Genomic DNA, 19384 nt, shown 5'->3' with positions numbered 1-19384 from the left:
CGCCCAAATTTGGGCTGCTTTGAAAGCAACCTTTTGTCTGTTTTCAAAATGCCGTATTTTCATAAATTTTCAAGCCAGACCTTTGTAACTTTCTAACCATACACATCTTTTTATAAACAATATGTGTATTTTTTTTCCTGAGCTCAACTCTAAGTAGAAAAGAAATAATTTGCCCCCAAAGTAGCTGACAAAGCCAAAATTGTCAATTTCAACACGAAGTTACGAAATATCAGCGATTGTGCCCCTTGCCTGAGCCGGCGTATGAGTGAAGTGAATACGGCAAATGTTGTAGTTGTAGTTTCGTTTTCAGTTGGCTGGTGAATGCAAAGCTAAAATCTTGCTTTCGTATACATCATTTTAAAGCTGAGATTTAAAACTTTCTTTTGATACCAGAATCGTCCAAATTTTCAAATTTTTCTTAATTTTTTTATCATTTAAAGTTTTTAACTTAAAACTTCAAACTTTGAAAAAAAATCATAAAAATGTGAATTTGTTATCGAATGAAAGCTTGTTCAATTTTCTTTCTGATGCAGCCATTGGCGTTACTATTAATAGCGTTGACGCGATCAGCCGAGCAGAGAGAAAAGATGACCGCCAGTTACGGTGTTTGGGTAGCGGAGCGCCGGTTCAAAAATCTATGAAAAAAGAATAAACATTTTTTAAAAGATGAAGATTTGAGATTTAATTTGATACCAAGCACATTTTATTTGACGGACTGAAAAAGAGAGTGACGATTTGAGTTGAAATTCTCCGTTTGCCAATAAAACCATGCCTCGATAAGAGGGTTTGCCGTACCTACTTAGAGCAAGTCTCCCCTAGTCGATGTTGTGCATTAAGACAGTTGAAGGAAGAGAGTATTAGAGGTAAAGGACCATCATCATATCACACAACAATTACCTATCCGCAGTACGTCTAGATCATCTTTTGACGGCTCTTTGAATGGCTTTAATTCTCTATCTTCATAACCCATATTGATCCAGCGGTCTTTCATTATAGTCTGATAACAAAATAAACAACTGCTTGTCAAAAAGAAGGTAAAGTGGATGATTCCACCAGTGGTGATGGCTTTAATGATGCATTAAAACATCCACAGCAGCAAAAGAGGGCCCGTCGAAGAATCCATGGGTGGATTAACTATGCAATCAACAACCAGGCTTTGATTCACCTTTGAAATTAAATGAATGATCAAAAGATGTCCTGTAAACTCTAAGATGTCAAAAAGTATCACAAGTGTTAAAAGAGTGTCTGGTTGTTGAAATACACATGCTGCATGCAAAGGCCCTCTTCATTATATACAACATAGATGATGGAATGCAAAAGACAAAAGAGAGATAAAAAAAAATAAAAAAGTAAATGACAGTGTTAGCATACAACAGGACATCCAGTGGTTGAATAGCTATGCAATGTAAAAAAAAAAATATTTGTCCATCTTCCTGTTGATGGCTATCAACGTTAAGTCAGGTTTTCTGACTGAAGGCATTACCTATCCTCACAGGGTCGTTAATGTCAGGGGCTGGCTCAACAAATGGTTTAAGTTCTTCATCTTCATAACCTACATTCATCCACTTGTCCTTCATTATGTTCTGCAGCAATGTTAACAAAGAAATGAAAGAAGAGATGTGGCATGGAATATGAAAGACGGTATAAAGAGATAAATGGCAAAATAGCTCATCACCAGGATTCCATTTGAGGTTTGACAATCAAATCTGTGGAAAATACTCCCATGATTGGTAATAAAAAATTTGATGAATGAAATATTGACTTAGGAAGAAAATGCATCCCAGTCAAACTAGTAAAAGAAAACACAGAGTTGGGATTTAAGTGTCACACAAAAGAACAAATGCAGGCAATTCCTCAAAGAGGAGTGGTTTCAAATATTGAAGAGACCTAATGCTTGAATTTTAATAAAAAGAAAAGAATAAATGTTCACTATCTGTATGTGACATTACCACAATGAAAAATAGAAAACCATAGTAGAGATAACCACTGATCAGAAACGAGAATTTGAAAAGAAAATTAGAATAAAAGATGAGTGTTTGATGAAATGAATGAGATGATGGTATGAGGGAAATAATATTCCTGTTTATATGGAATTAGAAATAATATTAAATATAATGGAATGAAAAGAGAAATAACATTAAAATGCATTACTTATACAATACCATTTATTCTGGACACTTAAAACGAAATCATCATGAATTATGGAAACAAATCATTTGATTAAAATGACTACTTTAAGTCAATTTAGCATCTGGTTAGGTTATTTCAATTTATCAGTTACCAATAAATAAATAAATAACAAAAATACTGTAAGAATAGCACTTAGCGATTAAATGATGAACTTAATTAAGTGCATTTTCCACTTACCTCTAAACTGGCTCTTTTGAGTGGATTTAAGACAAGAAATTTTTTCAACAGATTTTCACAATCTGTCGACATATAAAATGGTATTCTGTATTTTCCCCTTAAAACTCTTTCTCTTAGTTCCTGTGGAATAGATCATAACAATAAATTAATTCAGTGATTTTGTGTTCACACAAAGCCTTAACATTTGTATATACAAACGTAATAAGAAGGTTATTCAAATGGTGAAATGAGATGATCTATAGAATGTCAATTAACTCTAGAAAAAATCACATTCTGGTAAATGGGCAACTTACCTATTTTATGAAATTAAATGATGATTAAGTTTTTCTAAATGGAGAATCAAATCTCAATAAACCAGCTGAACTGCTTTATAGAAATTACACAACAAGATTTCATTTTTGTGATAACAAATCTTTGTTTTGTTTGTTTTGTTTGTTTTGTTTGTTGTTTTTAAGGGTTTTACGGCGCTTGCAACACATTTAGGTTATATCAGCGCCAGTAAAAAGGAAGAAAATGGGATCAAGGGTTTTACAGAACTTGCAAAACTTTAAGGTCATTTCAGTGCCAGTAAAAAGGAATAAGATGGGATCGTAAAAAATATAATCTAGATTTACAATAAAAACATCCAAGATAAAATAAGACAAAGGGGACTGGTTCAAAAGGGAACAGATGTAGATTCCAAGAGCAAACTATCAATGTGCTTTGTTTCAGATCTCCTAGAAGTCTCATCCAGACACAAGCACAGGATCTCACAAGATGAATACAAACAACTATTAACACAACATGCTATTCAAAACAAAAATTAGAGATGATAAACAAGAAAAAGAAAAAAAATATCATCTCCCAAAACTAATACTATACATTTTACTGTTTCCTTATCAGCCAAGGAATCAGGCAAAGGGTCAAGACAAACCAAGAAATCCAATTCCATGTTTATGTTTATGTTTTTAAGGGTTTTACGGCGCTTGCAACACATTAGCGCCAGTAAAAATGAAGAAAATGGGATAGTAAAAAGTTCTAGAATTACAATAAAACATCGAAGAGAAAGGAAGACAAAGGGGAATTGGTTCAAATATGAAACAGGTGTAGATGCCAAAAGCACACTATCAAAGTACTTAATTTGAGATCACTAAAAGTCTCATCCAGACACAGGGCACAGGTTCCTGCTAAGAGGAATACATTCAAATGTTTTACAAATCATACATAATATAAACATAATGCAGTGCATAAGAGAGAGATTATTTACAAGAAAAAAATATCATCTCCCAAAACTCTAACTAAACATTCAACTGTTTCACTCCCAGCCAGGGTTTCCGGCCAGGGCCTGGACAAAACCAAGTAATCTCATTCCAAGACAGAGAGCATGTTGGAAAACAGATATAGTTGGGTAGAAGATACAGTCAGTACCTCCCTGCCCACTATGGGAGAAATCCAATTCCATGATAAATACAGAAATCAACTCGAAAAACAGATAAAGGGGCGTAGAAGGCACAGCAATCTGTAAAGCGAAAAATGGTCTGTGTTGCATTTTACGGAAATGGCTTATTGGTATGCAGACTTTTTTTTCAAGAAAAAAATGTTTAAAATTGGTCGGGTTATGGCCATTTGTAATAGACATTCTTTAGAGAGCAGAATCGTTTCAACATTAAAAGTGCCCTTGGAAGAAGAAAAAAAAATTATAATTTCAATTCAAGTCAAAATTTTAGTTTAAAATCAAGAAATGAACAAACTATCAAATTCATGTATGGGAAATCCCAATTCTCAATTGAAATTCCCGAAATAATTTTTATTGACCATATGTCAAAGTACTTCCAGCAACATTTCCTTAAGAGTGCCTCATGCATGCTGGGAGTAATAGCATACACTTTTTTTTATAAAGGGAAGAAAAGAAAAATTACAGTGGACTCCGGGTAAGACGATGCCCAGGGGAACCGAGAAAAAAATCGACTTATCCGAAAATCAACTTAACCGGAGTGTAACCAAATGAGCAAAAACGCATTTGAACAAAGCAACCCAATCTAGAATAAGTATGTCCCTTCATATCGCGCGGTCTCTGTAGTGGTCATCAGAGGCTCCTACCCCCAACAGCCCCAAAGAGGAATCAGAATACATAAAAATCGGAATTTGAGATAAAAAAGCAGAATCAACTTAGTGTTATTGACTATGACATGCTTTGCAACAGAAAATGTAATAGACAATCCAAAAGTACTCAAGATTAAAAATATAAAATGTGTAAAAGTGTACATATTGTGTAAAGACTAAGAATGGGGTCAAAAAATAATAGAGAACACACAGGTCCTGGCTGTCTGAGAACAAAGTATTGAATGGATGGATTTAACCTTGTCAGGACCCTCCTCTCCCCCCCCCCCCCCCCCCCCCACACACACACGCACACACCTAATCAAACAAACGCGCGTGCCGGTACACACACACACACACCACACACACCTACACCAGGGCTAAAATTAAATTGGGAAAGAAGCTGACTGTACTCAATAATATTATTATCGATTGAAGCCAACATATAATATTACCAAGGTCATTGACCTCACGAATTGGAGTCACAATAATAATAATAATTCGGTCAACCCCCCTCCCAAACATATAATATTATCCGACATCAGCAGCACACACTTTGAAGAGACTAATCATACACAAAATGTGTGTTGATTGACCATAGGAGATGCTGACGAAATAAGCCATAGCTCACTTTTTTTTTTTAATTTTCCTCCATGAGAAAGGTGGAAAGCGGAATTTTTGCTTTGAATGTGGAATGTATACCAATGAAGTGAAATTATTCCGCAAAAAGCGGAAGGGTAGGAGCCTCTAGGTCAAGGTCATGCTTCTTGTAAATCGTCAAGACAGAAATAGCCGGTATGCCAATTTCCTATGCGATGATTTTCTGTCGCACGCCAAACTTTCCAAATGCATCGAATCTTCCTTTTCCGCAATAGGTTTGCCATATTGTAGTTGTAGACTTGACTTGAATTCTTCTTGATAACATTGATACTAATTAAGAGGGCCATTACATAGGATGGCCTGGGATTAGAACCAAAAAAAAAATCTTGAACTTGAAGTTGCGACAATGTCAAATTTGAGATGGAGAAATTCAAGTTATTCAATACTGCTTATGTACATTGAACACGGACGTCAGGCAAAGCACCTACATCACATCGATGTGCGCCAATCATTCGCGGATATTCTTAACCACTTAAAATTCTTACTGGTAGCTTTTTTAACCAATGGAAATACTTGTTTATTTGTGATTTTATTGTAGTCATGAGTGATGAGAACATCGACTTAAGCGACATCGACTTATGTGGAGTTTTTTTTTTTTTTTACTAATGTTATATAGGAAGAAGGGGGAGGGACCAAGAAAAAAAATCGACTTAGGCAACGTCGACGTATCCAGAGTGCACTGTAAACAAAAAATTCATAAGAAAAGATCTTCAAGGGAAAGCGAACAGAAAGGGCACAGAGAGATCATCGTATCAAACGAGTATTATATTTAGTTGACCCACAACGGGTACAAGCAGGGCCTTTTCATAACTGCACTATTTGACAAGGAAAAAATCATTTATACATCATATACGTGGGACAATTAAACAATGAATTTTATGTATTTTGAAGATGGAATCATAAGATTTTGCTAACCTTTAGATTCTGTCCGTCAAATGGTAAAGACCCACTGACAAGTGTATATAATATCACCCCAAGACTCCAAACATCAACCTCAGGCCCGTCATATTTTTTTCCTGTAAAATAAAGTAAATGCATAACTTCATTCAAAGTTAATTTGCATCATTCTTATTTTGATTGCCCTATTTGTACTATTTCCACTATTCCACACTGTAACAGTTTATTATGTTTTGCAAAACCAAGGATGAAAAATATGTCATCTGCATTTTTTGCCAAATTGGGACCTAAAATTTGCCAACATTTGCTCAAAAAAAACCCTAAAATTTGCCAAGAAATTTACCAAAAAGACCAAAATTTGCCAAGGAGAACTAAGTGTTTCAGTAAAAAATTAACATGCGATACAGAAAAAAAAAATATATCAGACATCTATTACATTTAAGGAGGCTACATTTATTAATTTAATGAAATGACTGTAAATTGCGTTGTTACAAAGATTTTAAAGGATCATTATCCATAGAGAGTAGCTTCCCTTGGTTTGGGCCCAGGCAAAGCTGCAACATTTCTCAAGTTTCGCACTTTTTTTTTCTTTATTTTGTTTTCGCTTCTTTTTTTTTCCCCAAAATTTGCCACGCGATTTGCCAATTTTCCCAAAATTTGCCACGATTTGCCAATTTTGGGAAATTTGCCAAAATTTGCTGATTACCCTGACATTTGCGGCCGCAAAAAATGCAGATGACAGAAAATATGGGCATTATTTCTTCACAAAAGCAGTAAATTTTCTGCAAACCAATGTATCTTAGACACGGCAAACTACTAATGAGCATAAAACTATGACACGTTTTATACTTATACCCATTTGATCCACACATATCCATGATTTTCCATAAGAGCTATAAACCTCTAAACAGTAGGAACTACCAACTTACAAATAATTGTGACGAGTGCTTAAATCATTTTTCCATTCTAAAAGGCATCATTTTTTTTTGAGATTTCATTGCCTATTTATCCACTCTGATGGTTAATATATAAATCTTCCCTTAGTCACATTTTGATAAATGACCATGTTCACTATATAATGGTAATGAGAAATATATTTCATTGGTTATGGTAATATTAACAACAACAGAAATAAAAATATAAATAATAATAATGATAATAATAATAATAACAACAATAATAATAAAAACGACAATAACAATATTACTATGATAATGATGATGAAATGAAATGCCTATAAATTCCCTTACCCTGAAAGAGCTCAGGTGCTGCGTAAGGTGGACTTCCACAAAATGTGTCTAATTTATTGCCCGGTACAAATTCATTGCTGAATCCATAATCAGCTATTTTTATATTCATATCACTGTCTAGGAGCAAATTTTCAGCCTGTTGAATAAATTCATTAAAAAATAAAAAACACTATATACAATGACAATAAACGTGTAATGTAGTGAAACTGAAAATACAAGAAATGTATATCTTATCTGATAAAAAGGCCACATATTAACATCCTATTTTAAAAACCATTTCTTTTAAGTAGCCATACGATAATCATTTACTGTTTCCCTCCTTGTTCACTCCCACAGCAATATAGTGTGAAATAAATTATAAAGACAGATCATAGTGTTGAGGAAAAAGGGATACACAACCATCATTGTCATATAGATCTGTTCCCTTGGAGAGGTCTAGTAATTGCTTTGCTTCAAAATAAGCCGGTTTGGTCACATTTTGATGCTATGGCCTTAAAAGGTTACAAAATAAATCAATATAAGAGAACTTTTTCTCTCTTTTATTTGCTTTCAAGCAGTAATAAATAATATAAAAAGAATGCTTTGGTAGTATATACCCCCCCCCCCCCACCCCCTGTGTGAGTGTACCAGTGATATTAATTCTAAGCACTCAAGATAATCAATCATATCATTTATATGATTCTTCTTTCAATATTGATTCATTTATTACTCATCTATATGAGAATATATTTACTTATGTATTTATTAGTTCATTTATAGTTTATCAATTTATTCCTTTTTAATAATTTCAATATTTTTCTATTATGTATAAGTACAAATTCTATATAATTTTAAAAATTAAGCTTTATATAGCGCAATATCCACTAAATGTGCTCAAAGCACTTTACAAGGGGTCCCTGGTCAACAGCAACATTTAACATGTAGGACAGGACATGCCGCCTGTTAGGCGATATTACAATTTTTCGGACAAAGAAAACGCTGTTAACGGCCAGGTACTCAATTTTACACCTGAGTACGGTGAGCAAATGTGCGTAAAGAGCCTTTTCCAAGGTCTCAACTATGCGCCGAGCGCGAGGCTCGAACCCAGGACCTTCCGATCCGAAAGTGAGTGCCATACCACAAGACCACATAGCCGCACTGTTTTAAGGTCAATATTTGTGTATATTGAGTAAGAAGCCATACACATAAAATGATAGGCACGTAATTGTTTATTTCAAATAGGCAACTGTGCCATAACGGAAACACTTAAAGAAGTGATATTTTAGTACACTACAAACCTTTAAATCTCTATGAACAATATGTTTTTGATGACAGTACTGTACTGAAGATACAATCTGAAAATGAGAAGAAAATAATATAACTAAATTATACTGTTAATCACACAAGTTACAAATATCAAAGGACTGCTACATGCAAGAGAAGAACAGATCTTTATAAGTTTTTTCAACAAAAATCCAATGTAGAAGAAGATAAAATCTACACCAACAAAAAATGCATGATTTTTTTTTTCTCCCATATCTATGGCATAACCAGACATATACAGTCAGGTCTTTCCACAATCCAGATGTCTCCATTATCCTTACAGGTAGCCTTGGGATCAGATTTTTTAAATTTATTTGTCACCATTTCCGGATCAGAACACTCATTTTGGGGGTGGGGAAACCATCACAAAATAGAGGATCCATGTCTCTTAATCATTAATCATCTTAATCATCTGTGTATACACAGATATTGACCTTAAAATTATATAAAGTTTGTACATATATGTAATAGAAAAATATTGAAATTTATCAAAAGGAACGATTATTATTTATATTTATATAATAAATATAAATAATCATCATTCCATTTTAATCAATTTCAATATTTTTCTATTACGAATAAGTACAAACTTTTAATTTTAAGGTCAATATCTGTTTGTTTTGTTTTTTGTTTTTAAGGGTTTTACGGCACTTGCAACACATTAAGGTCATATCAGCACCAGCAAAAAGGAAGAAAATGGGAAAGTAAAAAGTTCTAGAATTACAATTAAAGCACAAAAGAAAAGGTAAGACAAAGGGGAACTGGTTCAAATAGGGAACAGATGTAGATTCCAAGAGCACACCGTCAAAGTACGTAGTTTGAGATCACCTAAAAGTCTCATCTAGACACAAGCACAGGTCCCAACTAAGAGGAATACACTCAAATGTTTACCAATCATATAATATAATATGTAAACTTAACATAATACAATGCATAACAGAGAGATGATTTACAAGGAAAAAATTATCATCTCCCAAAACTATAACTATACATTCGACTGTTTCCCTCCCAGCCAAGGAATTCCGGCAAGTATCAGGACAAAACTAAGTAATCTCATTCCAAGACAATGACAGGTAACAATTGGAAAACGGGTTGGGGGGATAGAAGGTCAATATCTGTGTATACACTGGTCGACACAGCCTATCCACCTAATCTAGATCAAATTAAGATCAGTAGACAATCTTTTGGTAATATGGTAAAAGAAAAAAAACAAAAAAAAATACAAAAACACATAAACGTCGAGTGTGTAATCAGTGATTAATAATTATGTTAGTACATACCTGTCTAAATTTTGATCTAGCTTCTTTCTCTTTCATGCGACCATGTGCAACCAAATAATCGAACACTTCACCTGCGCAAATAAATTGTCATTTAATCAATCCACTGGTGAAAACTCTGCATGGCAATCACCCTTGTACCAAATAAATTATTCTAATTAAATGAATAATCAACTAACTAAAACTTGAATGAGAAATCAAATTATTGTAGCTAGAAAGAAATAAAATTAGATTTTTATTGGTTTTGACAATGGCATGGTATAAAATGAGACAAAATTGACCATTTCAAATAGGTTTTAGTTTCAAGATGCCTTCTTTTTCTGATGTCGACAAATTTATCTTTGTTTGTGAGGTGAGTGCTCTACAAATAAACTATCAAGGCCAATAATTTCATTTAACACCATTTATCAATATTTCATAATCAGTGCAATAACAGCACTTACCTCCACTTGCATACTCCATAACTAGATATAATGTCTTTTCTGTCTCTATCACTTCAAACAATTTTACTGAAAGCAAAAATAAAACATTTCATTTCATAATTTTTAATTTTTTTTTAAAATATAAATTTACTTAACATTATACAGTTAGCTACCACAAGGAAAATTAATTAATATTTAAAATGGTTATCTCTCATTGAATTCATAAAGTATTTTGATAATCATGGAAAACACTTTTTGAATTTTGAAAATCTATACATGAACATGAAAATGTGAGCAAATTCATTTTTTCTATTGATATCAGATCAAGGAACAATTATTCCTCTTTACAATGGTAGCAGGTTTATAGTTGTATAGGGGCAGCGTGGCTCAGCGACACGTTCTTTGCTTTCACCACGTAAGGTATCGAGTTTGAATACCTGCTGCGCTGTTTGGTCTTAAGGAAAGACCATCGCCCTAGCTAAATTTGCGGCTGAAGCCTGGGTTATTCCAGTCTTCCCTTGGAATAGACCCCAGAGACAAATTTCCCCTATGGGATGAATAAAGGGAATTTTTTTTTTCTTATATTTTATTATAAATAACTGAAATTTCATTTTTTTATGATTCGAGGTATTTTTTTTTCAACTTATCACCCTGCTACTGGGATAGATAGCAGTTAATGGTTAAACACAAGTTGGCAGCTCTGTACCATATTACAATATAACAACAAAGAACTCTTACCAATATTTGGATGGTCCAACATCTTCATAATTCTCACTTCTCGAAATAACTGAAATTATAATAACAGAGTTTTAAAATTGGCACAAAGCAATTCAGACATATTGACATTGACATAATGAACCTGGCATTCTTCTTATGTACATTTAGATTAAGTGATTAGATATCAGTGCCTAAAAACAAAAAGGATGTTACATTAATCTTAAGTCACAACCCCCCCCCCCCCCCCCCCCCCCCAAAAAAAAAAAAAAAAGTACAACAAATTAGAAACAGATTGGGGAAAGACCAGAAGTACATTCCAGAAGCAACCTGCCAAAGTCTGAAATTACCCAAAGCAATGAGTAATGTAGACCCAGCGTAAGATCAAAGAGACTTTTGCATGGATTTCTTGTCCATACACTTACCAATAGAGATGATTTACAAGAGAGAGAAAAATCCCGGATAAGCATGCTCAAAGATGACAGCTATGCTCACAAAAAAAAAGTCAGGTCAACACTGAAAAAGAAGCTTCAAATTCAACGATTGGTAGATGTAAATTGTTATAAATAATTATTAATAGCAGTGATAAGTACCTTGTACAAACTGGACTGATTCAGCTGAGTTTTATCAATAATTTTGATGGCCACCTGGAAATAAATAATAGAAAATTAATAAAATAATCACTACTATTATTACAAAATAATTTAAAAAAACAAAACACAAACAAAAAAAAACAGACAAAGGCAATCTCTAATTATAATAATAATATTTATAATATTCTTAAAACACTTCAAAAACTTTTAGAGAAAAATGTTACATCAAAATTCAATAATCGTCCTTAAAATATTCCACCATGAAGATAATATCACAATGTATAACTAGAGAGTAATTATAAGACAACTTTAAACTTAAACCTTCCTTTTTTTTTAAGTGAATGATCAATCTGATCCATGATACAAATACTCCGTATCTTAAACAATTATTTTTTAATTAATGCAAAGGATAGCAAATTTCTCTGGTTATGATGGATAAAATTATTTTTATAAACTGTTTAGATTGTACCAACCTCTCTTCCTGTGGGTACATGTTTGGCCAACTTTACTTTTGCAAAGTTTCCTTTACCAATTGTCTTGATGAGACGATATTTTCCTATATGGGGCTCATCACTAGTCCTTGAGCGAGATGACTGTATTCTAGTAGTGGTGGTAGCATTTTCATCTGCTATCTGTAAGATGAAGGCATGCATGAGAAAAGTTGAACACATATAAACTCTTTATTGGCAACTAAAGAACAATTGTGCAACCATTCCCTTCATTACCAAATCAGAATTTCAAGAAAGAAAATAAAAATTAGCACCACCAAAAGATACATGATAATATGAGACTGCCTCCATTTTTCCCACAAAGTGAAAGTATAAATACACGAACTATTGTACAATTTCTAAAAGCCATACCCTTATGGCATAACACAATTACAGGAAACAAAATAAACGAATTATATACCAAACTATAATTTTATAATAAAACCTAAGCACATCAACCCAACACTATTGAGTTTATTGATCAATAACACATCACATTGGGAGTTCTAACAAAGATTTTTAATTTCCTGATTCCTGATATGTGTGATTGAAATGTAAAATGGTAGAAATATATTTGTTTTTAAATTCCTTTATTGGAAAAAAGTCATTAAAAAATAAGAACAATTGGTCATCGTATCAAAAGATTTCACTACAACTGTCAAAACATTTTATTATCTTACATTTTCTGATTGCAATGCTCACTCATCAAGAGCTAACTAAGAGTGTTACGATAACAACAAAAATCAACCTTTTCTGCTGTTGTAAATTTTGAGTATTGAATATAAGTTAATAGCAAAAAGTATAAAATTAAAATCAATTTCAATAAATGCAAAGTAAACTACATGGAGATTGTATCATTATAATAATTCACAAGATGATATACTACACAATCTCTTCAGTTGTATATACAGCAATAAAATATGTTGGTCTTGTCCTTGTATGGCCATGGCACCGTGATTCGTTTATAAAATTTAGTTATAGATTTAATGAGTTTACTGACACTGACAGAATGACAAAAGTACAGTAATCTACAGACTGTCCAGATCTTTGTTTCTTTGCATTTTTTTTTTAAAGACTTGGCATGGAGGTTGGCAAAATACTTTCATTAATGGCAATGGAACAGGATATAGTTTGTAGTACAAAAGAGATTCATTTCATCATAACACATTCTCAGTCAGCAGTGCAACCAATATAAAACAGATGTAAGAATTTACTTTTACTTTAATTCAAAATTGCAAAGCAGTCGTTTTCAGACCCTTCAGAATCCGGAATATTACAAATTACATAATAAGTGTAAGTATAGGTCAGAATCAGCGTGGGTGCGCAACCGGATGCGCGGGTTGACGGAGGTAGGAAACAATAACAAACCCACATGGTTGCCATTACCTCCACCATCATTCTCGCTCACGGTTTGTGGAAAGCACTTCATTACAGGCACGTAATAGTGAATCTAGTTTTTGTTTTGAACATTTCTATTATTATTCTTTGTAAATTGACCCATATTAAAAGAAACATACAAACAAAACAGGCATGACCAGTCACTAACAATGCCGTGTAGTGTGTAGACAGTAACACAGTACGGTGAACATGACTGACACTGGGATCGGAATGTCGGAACCCATGAGTCGTTCGCAACTCTGCCTCACGTATTCATTTAATCAGTCAATTTAATTTTTATTAAGCTTGCGTAAAACACACAAACAAAAAAGACATGACCAGTCACTAACAATGCAGTGTAGTGTGTAGACAGTAACACGGTACGGTGAACATGAATGACACTGGGATCGGAATGTCGGAACACAGTAGTCGTTCGCAACTCAGCCTCGCGTACTCATTTAATCAGTCAATTTAAATTTCATTTAGCTTGCCTATTCTTCAAGTTTATGATATATTCACTTTTTCTATTTAAAAAGGGTAATCCAAACAGACCATAAAAACGATTTTATAATAAGCCGACTTCAACTTCCATCACTTACGACACGAACTTATTTTGGGTGGGTTTTTTTAACAAAACCGTTTGACTCAAACTAAAGCTTCGGCATTGGATAAGGAGCGAGGTCCCTGTTGCCATCTTGCTTAGTTTATACAGAGACTGGGTTGCCAGCTTGGCTGTTCTTGATAAATAGTAGTAAATAGCACAACCTTGTGCAATGAGAGAGAGAGAGAGAGAGATTTTGAACAAAAAACGAATATCTCTCTCTCTCTCTTACCCTCTCTCTCTCTCTCTTGCCTCCTCTCTCTCTCTCTCTCTCTCCTCTCTCTCTCTCTCTTCTCTCTCTCTCTCTCTCTCTCTCTCTCTCTCTCTCCTCTCTCTCTCTCTCTCTCTCTCTCCCCTCTCTCTCTCTCTTCCTATTTCATCTGTCACACTGTTTGACAATCTTCTTCACCTGGCTCACTTGTACTTGTAATATCGGGTGTAAGGTAAAATTTTGAACAATTATTATTATTTATAAAATGCAGAAACTTTGCAAATAAACCGATAGACTAGATATTAATTCGATTCGAAAAGTGAAACACAAAAGGAGAATTTGCGAATACCCGGTCCAGACATAAGCGTCATGGTCTTATTTATAAAGTGCAGAATCTTTGCAAATAAACGGATAAAATAGAGATTAATTCGATTCGAAAAGTGGAACACAAAGCAGAATTTGCGAATGCCCGGTCCAGACATAAGTGTTATGGTCTTATTTATAAAATCTAGAAACTTTGAAAATAAACGGACAAGATAGAGATTCATTCGATTCGAAAAGTGGAACACAAAAGCAGAATTTGCGAATGCCCGGTCCAGACATAAGCGTTATGGTCTTATTTATAAAGTGCAGAAACTTTGCAAATAAACGGATAAGATAGAGATTCATTCGATTCGAAAAGTGGAACACAAAAGCAGAATTTGCGAATGCCCGGTCCAGACATAAGCGTTATGGTCTTATTTATAAAATGCAGAAACTTTGCAAATAAACGGATAAGATAGAGATTCATTCGATTCGAAAAGTGGAACACAAAAGCAGAATTTGCGAATGCCCGGTCCAGACATAAGCGCTATGGTCTTATTTATAAAGTGCAGAAACTTTGCAAATAAACGGATAAGATAGAGATTCATTCGATTCGAAAAGTGGAACACAAAAGCAGAATTTGCGAATGCCCGGTCCAGACATAAGCGCTATGGTCTTATTTATAAAGTGCAGAAACTTTGCAAATAAACGGATAAGATAGAGATTCATTCGATTCGAAAAGTGGAACACAAAAGCAGAATCTGCGAATGCCCGGTCCAGACATAAGCGTTATGGTCTTATTTATAAAGTGCAGAAACTTTGCAAATAAACGGATAGACTAGATGTTATTTCGATTCGAAAAGTGGAACACAAAAGGAAAATTTGCGAATACCCAGTCCAGACATAAGCGTCATAGTCCTATTTATAAAGTACAGAATCTTTGCAAATAGACGGATAAAATAGAGATTAATTCGATTCGAAAAGTGGAACACAAAAGCAGAATTTGCGAATGCCCGGTCCAGACATAAGCGCTATGGTCTTATTTATAAAGTGCAGAAACTTTGCAAATAAACGGATAAGATAGAGATTCATTCGATTCGAAAAGTGGAACACAAAAGCAGAATCTGCGAATGCCCGGTCCAGACATAAGCGTTATGGTCTTATTTATAAAGTGCAGAAACTTTGCAAATAAACGGATAGACTAGATGTTATTTCGATTCGAAAAGTGGAACACAAAAGGAAAATTTGCGAATACCCAGTCCAGACATAAGCGTCATAGTCCTATTTATAAAGTACAGAATCTTTGCAAATAGACGGATAAAATAGAGATTAATTCGATTCGAAAAGTGGAACACAAAAGCAGAATTTGCGAATGCCCGGTCCAGACATAAGCGCTATGGTCTTATTTATAAAGTGCAGAAACTTTGCAAATAAACGGATAAGATAGAGATTCATTCGATTCGAAAAGTGGAACACAAAAGCAGAATCTGCGAATGCCCGGTCCAGACATAAGCGTTATGGTCTTATTTATAAAGTGCAGAAACTTTGCAAATAAACGGATAGACTAGATGTTATTTCGATTCGAAAAGTGGAACACAAAAGGAAAATTTGCGAATACCCAGTCCAGACATAAGCGTCATAGTCCTATTTATAAAGTACAGAATCTTTGCAAATAGACGGATAAAATAGAGATTAATTCGATTCGAAAAGTGGAACACAAAAGCAGAATTTGCGAATGCCCGGTCCAGACATAAGCGCTATGGTCTTATTTATAAAGTGCAGAAACTTTGCAAATAAACGGAAAAAACAGATTAATTCTAATCGAACAGTGGAACACAAAGGCAGAATCTGCGAACAACCGGTCCAGACATAAGCGTTATGGTCTTATTTATAAAATCTAGAAACTTTGCAAATAAACGGATAAAATAGAGATTAATTCGATTCGAAAAGTGGAACACAAAAGCAGAATTTGCGAATGCCCGGTCCAGACATAAGCGTTATGGTCTTATTAATAAAATGCAGAAACTTTGCAAATAAACGGATAGACTAGATATTAATTCGATTCGAAAAGTGGAACACAAAAGCAGAATTTGCGAATGCCCGGTCCAGACATAAGCGCTATGGTCTTATTTATAAAGTGCAGAAACTTTGCAAATAAACGGAAAAAATAGAGATTAATTCTAATCGAACAGTGGAACACAAAGGCAGAATTTGCGAACAACCGGTCCAGACATAAGCGTTATGGTCTTATTTATAAAATGCAGAAAATTTGCAAATAAACGGATAAGATAGAGATTTATTCGATTCGAAAAGGGGAACACAAAAGCAGAATTTGTGAATACCCGGTCCAGGCATAAGCGTCATGGTCTTGTTTAAATGAAACAATGCCATTTAAAAAATATATGGTCAATGAGTAATTAAGCTAAATATGCGGAGTTCAAATAGATAATTTGATCTGTGAATTATTTTTATAATTAGCTGTTTTTATTCTCCATCATTTAGGTTATGTGATTAAGTTTATAATTGAAATACAAACTTTATCTCACTTATCAATGTTTTGCAATAAAGGAGAGTGTGAGTGAACCTGAGCAAAGGAAATTATTTGAGAGAGTGATATTTATCATGCTTTTCAGTTTGTAGTTGAATTCTAGAATGGATTCTTTATAGTTCTCATTGATTGTATGTCAGTATGTCAGTCTTTAGGACACCGATTACCCTAATGCGGCCACAATTTACAATGTGACGGCCACAAGCCCGTTAAACACAGAGTGGGGTATTGTTGTTTGCAAGTAATGCTATGGTTTTAATAGGATATCTGTCTCCTATTAAAATACATTCCTGTGTTGGATTTTGGATTAAATTCATGTCTTCTTCGGATTTTGGGATATTTAATTTTCATGGATTGTGATTGTGATTTTCAAGACTATTAATGTAAGTAAATGCCCAAATAGATATTTTTATTCATTTATTCTTTATTTATTTTTTTTAGTTTTGTTTTGTTTTGAAGCATTTATTATAAGAAATATTGTACATATGCACTTATACACCAAAGACTATATCCTTTCAACTGCTTATTATTATTATTATTATTATTATTATTATTATTATTATTATTATTGTTATTATTATTATTATTATTATTATTATTATTATTATTATTATTATTATTATATGATAATAATAATAATAATAATAATAATAATAATAATTAATAATAATAAGTGCATTGAGTGAAATCCCAATCATGGTTGCCCAAATAAAACTGGCGCTAGAATCCCGACTACCTGTCTAAACGAATGTTGTTTGTACGATACATACTAACTACACGTTCAATATCGGGGGCAGAAAATATACGTTTGGTTTTATGAAATTAAAACAGTAGTCCCACATTGTTCTTTGATGTTATTTGTGGTTGCATTTGCTTTGAAACTTACACATTATATTGTGTTACATTGTTTACAAAATATTTCTGGTACTCGTATGCATGTGTAGTCAACGGACCACCGGTCAATCGTGTTCTTTATTATTTTATTATTAATTTTGGCTTGACATCTTACATATGTGAATTTGACAGGTTGTTATGGATGGTAATTATAACATTAAGTGATTTTTAAAACATTTTTACGGCGTTTTAAATGTCTTTCTTGCATTCATTGCCGAGCACCTCCACTTTTCTGTTACTATTTTAACGATCAGCTGATTTTCTCTTGCCTCCCCTTTAATTTCGCGGACTTTTTTCAGAACGAGGCGTGGGAGTGGCTAATAAGTATAAGAAATAACATAACGCTGTCATATTATAGGAGCTGAAATTAGTCAACTTAGCCCCAGAAAATGTAGTATCTAATGGGTTATTGCTGAAAACAAAGCATCTCGTTTCAGTATCTTGACTCTTGACCTGCGTATTTTTACGTCCATGGCCATATCACTACTACTGAAGTTGAAGTCTCAAATTTCAACTTCAATGAGATAGGGTTCCTTAAAGGCCTAAAATTAAAGTTCAACATTCGAAATGTATAAAAAGAGTATACAGATCAAAGGCCTTCAGTCTGATAAAATACAATCATTGTGACTTTTTCTATGAAAGACGGTGGAATGGAAGTGGGTGTAGTATGGTGGAGAGAAACAGAATTCGGAATCAGCAGGGAAAGTAAGAGGATAATATTGAGGTACGGTTAAAATGTCTGCCCCTCTTTCTTAAAATTAAATAGGGTAGCATTTCAGTTTCCTTGGATAACTAAAAATGATATATTGGCTGTTTCCTTGTCAAACAATCTCGCCTTTTGGTTTTCCGACATAGTATAAATGCAACTGATACATTGCACTAAACTGCAAGCCCGTGTAGTCTACACTACACTGCTTGTTTATTCTCTTCTCTTACCTGTCGGTCCGATGGAACTGATTCATGCACGGTGTGCAGTGGTGCTGCTCTTTGTGCTGTCGACATTTTCTAATGCATGAGCTTTCCTAGTGTCTTGCTTTGATACCTTAGAATATGAATTATTTCCTTAAACAGAATGCATTCAGATCAGACGATAAAGGATCGTCTTTACACAGGTTTTGACAGTTGTTTCTTGTATATCCACAGTACTCGGCATTAGCCCGGAAACAGGTATCTAAGGCAAAGGATTCCCTTTGAATCAACTAGATTGTATAGTCAACTATTTATTTCCATCATTGAACCCATGAAACCCATCCTACCCGAAAACAACTTTTAAAAGGTATCACTCCGATCCAAATACAAAGAGAAACAAACACCACAAAACACAAACATTGTCAACTGATCGTCGAGCTCTCAGTAATCTTCCAACAAAATGGCCGATTTCTTCCACGCCAAAACGAGGGT

General features: G+C 33.9%; 1 protein-coding gene across 1 annotated transcript in view; it reads right to left on the bottom strand.

Annotated features, from left to right (window-relative positions):
- LOC144962574 (MAP/microtubule affinity-regulating kinase 3-like) overlaps positions 1-19384 on the bottom strand; it is a 74239-nt gene extending 54855 nt beyond the window's left edge. The window contains 11 exon segments of the mRNA XM_078895618.1: positions 1484-1583; positions 2368-2487; positions 6022-6122; positions 7254-7389; positions 8531-8587; positions 9836-9906; positions 10276-10341; positions 10993-11041; positions 11562-11615; positions 12035-12193; positions 18920-19384. Coding sequence (XP_078751744.1) covers positions 1484-1583; positions 2368-2487; positions 6022-6122; positions 7254-7389; positions 8531-8587; positions 9836-9906; positions 10276-10341; positions 10993-11041; positions 11562-11615; positions 12035-12193; positions 18920-18985 — 979 coding nt within the window. The 5' untranslated portion in view covers positions 18986-19384.

This window comes from Berghia stephanieae, chromosome 1 (genome assembly GCF_034508935.2).
Source record: "Berghia stephanieae isolate SIO BIC M18660-M18661 chromosome 1, UCSD_Bste_1.3, whole genome shotgun sequence".
Lineage (NCBI taxonomy): Eukaryota > Metazoa > Mollusca > Gastropoda > Nudibranchia > Aeolidiidae > Berghia > Berghia stephanieae.
This window is presented reverse-complemented; position numbering and strand designations above follow the sequence as displayed.